Source organism: Limulus polyphemus, unplaced genomic scaffold (genome assembly GCF_000517525.1).
Source record: "Limulus polyphemus unplaced genomic scaffold, Limulus_polyphemus-2.1.2 Scaffold2249, whole genome shotgun sequence".
Classification (NCBI taxonomy): domain Eukaryota; kingdom Metazoa; phylum Arthropoda; class Merostomata; order Xiphosura; family Limulidae; genus Limulus; species Limulus polyphemus.
In genome coordinates, this window is record NW_013667859.1 from 55,722 (window position 1) to 57,946 (window position 2,225).

At 29.7% G+C, this 2,225-nt stretch overlaps 1 protein-coding gene across 4 annotated transcripts in view; it reads left to right on the forward strand.

Annotated features, from left to right (window-relative positions):
• LOC106466405 (transcription elongation factor SPT5-like) overlaps positions 1-2,225 on the forward strand; it is a 74,795-nt gene that overhangs the window by 54,582 nt on the left and 17,988 nt on the right. For all 4 annotated transcript variants that reach the window (XM_013926693.2, XM_013926692.2, XM_022394406.1 and 1 more), the window contains 2 exons: positions 498-622; positions 880-982. In XM_013926693.2, coding sequence (XP_013782147.1) covers positions 498-622; positions 880-982 — 228 coding nt within the window. The remainder of the gene's footprint in view (positions 1-497; positions 623-879; positions 983-2,225) is intronic.

The window sequence follows — 2,225 nt, forward strand, 5'->3', positions numbered from 1 at the left end:
TGTAATTATTTATATTATTCATATTTAACAAAATGAGTATATTATAAATATGATGATCATAACTTTAAAATATTTCAAATTCTGTCTAATAAGATTGATTTAACAAAATTAATGTTTTTTGACTAAAGTTAATTAATTCCTTTTACTGTCTAAAATGGATGAATCTTGGAGTCAAAGAGTATTGGCATTTATTGAAATGTTGAAACAAATGCAGCAAAATTAAATCTGTTTTATCTTTTTGAAAGCAACACCTCAAACCATGTATAGGTTATAATTATTCTGTTCTAAAAGGAAGGAAAATAAAACATGATATCCATAAGAGAAAATCCTTTACCCTCCGAGATTTAATGTAGAAGATTAAGAAATGTTTAGTAAAGTTTAAATAATCCTAAAAGATTTTCAAATATTAGTGTTTATAAAGTAAAATAATAACTTTCAGTAGAAAGACCTGTAGATTTAAATTGTTCATGAATAATGTCCTTTGGGTTCATTCACAGAGCTCCTGGAAAAGGTGGTGGTGTGTCTTCTTATAGTCGGACGCCAATGTATGGAAGTACAACTCCAATGTATGGTGCTGGCTCCAGGACACCAATGTATGGTTCTCAGACTCCTCTGCATGATGGTAAATATGTCCATGTGTAGATCAAAATGTAGATTAGAGAAGCTGTAGAAGATTTAATAACTTTCCTTGCTTTTGAAGTTAATATGTCATGCTGTGTTGTATCTACAGAGTGCATAATTCTTCTCATGATTCATGGCATGTGCACATTTTACTGACGTCATGATGCCAATGATCAAATTAAATATGAATTTACTGATAGAGATAAGCATCATAAACCTAGAATTATTTACTAATGTATAATTTTTGTTTTGTTTTAGGGAGTAGAACTCCACATTATGGGAACCAGACACCTTTGCATGAAGGTAGCCGGACTCCGAGCCATGGAGCATGGGACCCCACAGTTACTAATACTCCAGCCAGGTATAGTTATGTTTGGTTAAAACCCACTAACTCACTAAATATTGTGGCTTATTATAATGATTTAAATAATTAGAAGAGACTTTTTTTTTTTACATCAAGACATCAGCTACACATAATAAGTTTACTTCAAGGGAAAACATATTGAATTGGTACTGTAATTGTTTGCTCTACTAACTGTAGAAAAAAGTCAACCTTCAAAAATAGAAATGAAATTCAACAAGCATGAAAATATTTGAAAATAATACAAGTTAGATAAACACCACTGAAAATATAAAGGGTTTATTAAAGAACCTTCCCTGCAGAAAAAAGCTAATTATAAAATTGGTCTAATTCTTCTTGCTATGGGTATTTTAATGTATGCACGTCATGAACCTTTATAGAGTTACACTCAAAATTTAATGGTACTTTAGTATCAATGTACATGAAAAAAGTTTGCATAAAGACTTAGCTAATAAATCAAATTTTAGTATTAAAGTAGTCCCTTCCAATAACAACTTCCTTTGAAATACAACTTTTTTCTGTGCACGGAACAATTTTACATTGATCTGACCTCCCACGAATGACTTCCTGACAGATGTGACATACAACCTGCAACGTATTAGAATTTCAAATTGTTTGAAATTGAGGTAAATGATATTTTGAATTTAATAGTTAAATTGTACTTTAGATTTAATAGTTAAGTAAAAGTCAATATATAGTCAGTTTATGATATTTGCCAACAATATTGATACATGTTTTTTTTTTGTAACACAAATACGTTTTAATATACACACAACAATACAATTTACAATAACAGTTATTACAAACAATGATTTATAATCAAAAGTTTCACAAACTTACAAGCAATATAAAGTTTTCCTTTTAATCTGGAACTTCTTCGATATCTTATCGAGGGTTCATGACGAACAAGTTAATTACGAGTTGACGTAGGTAAAATTCGCTTAACTGGAAGCTAGCTAACTTTATCCTTCGTTATTTATCGTCCACACACGTCGAGTTTTCCATGATGAATAATTTATATAATGTTTTCATAAAAATACCAATGTCCAATGAGAATATACTGAAGTTAAATGATTTGTAATGTTCAAACTTTGTAAAGGTTCCTGGTCAAATATCTGAAGTTTTCCTATTGATAAGCATTATAATAATCACACTTATAGTCTCCAAAGTTTATAGTACACTGACTATTGCAAACTAATAATAGATACTCTCATTTTAGCACATCGCGTTGGTTATATTTATA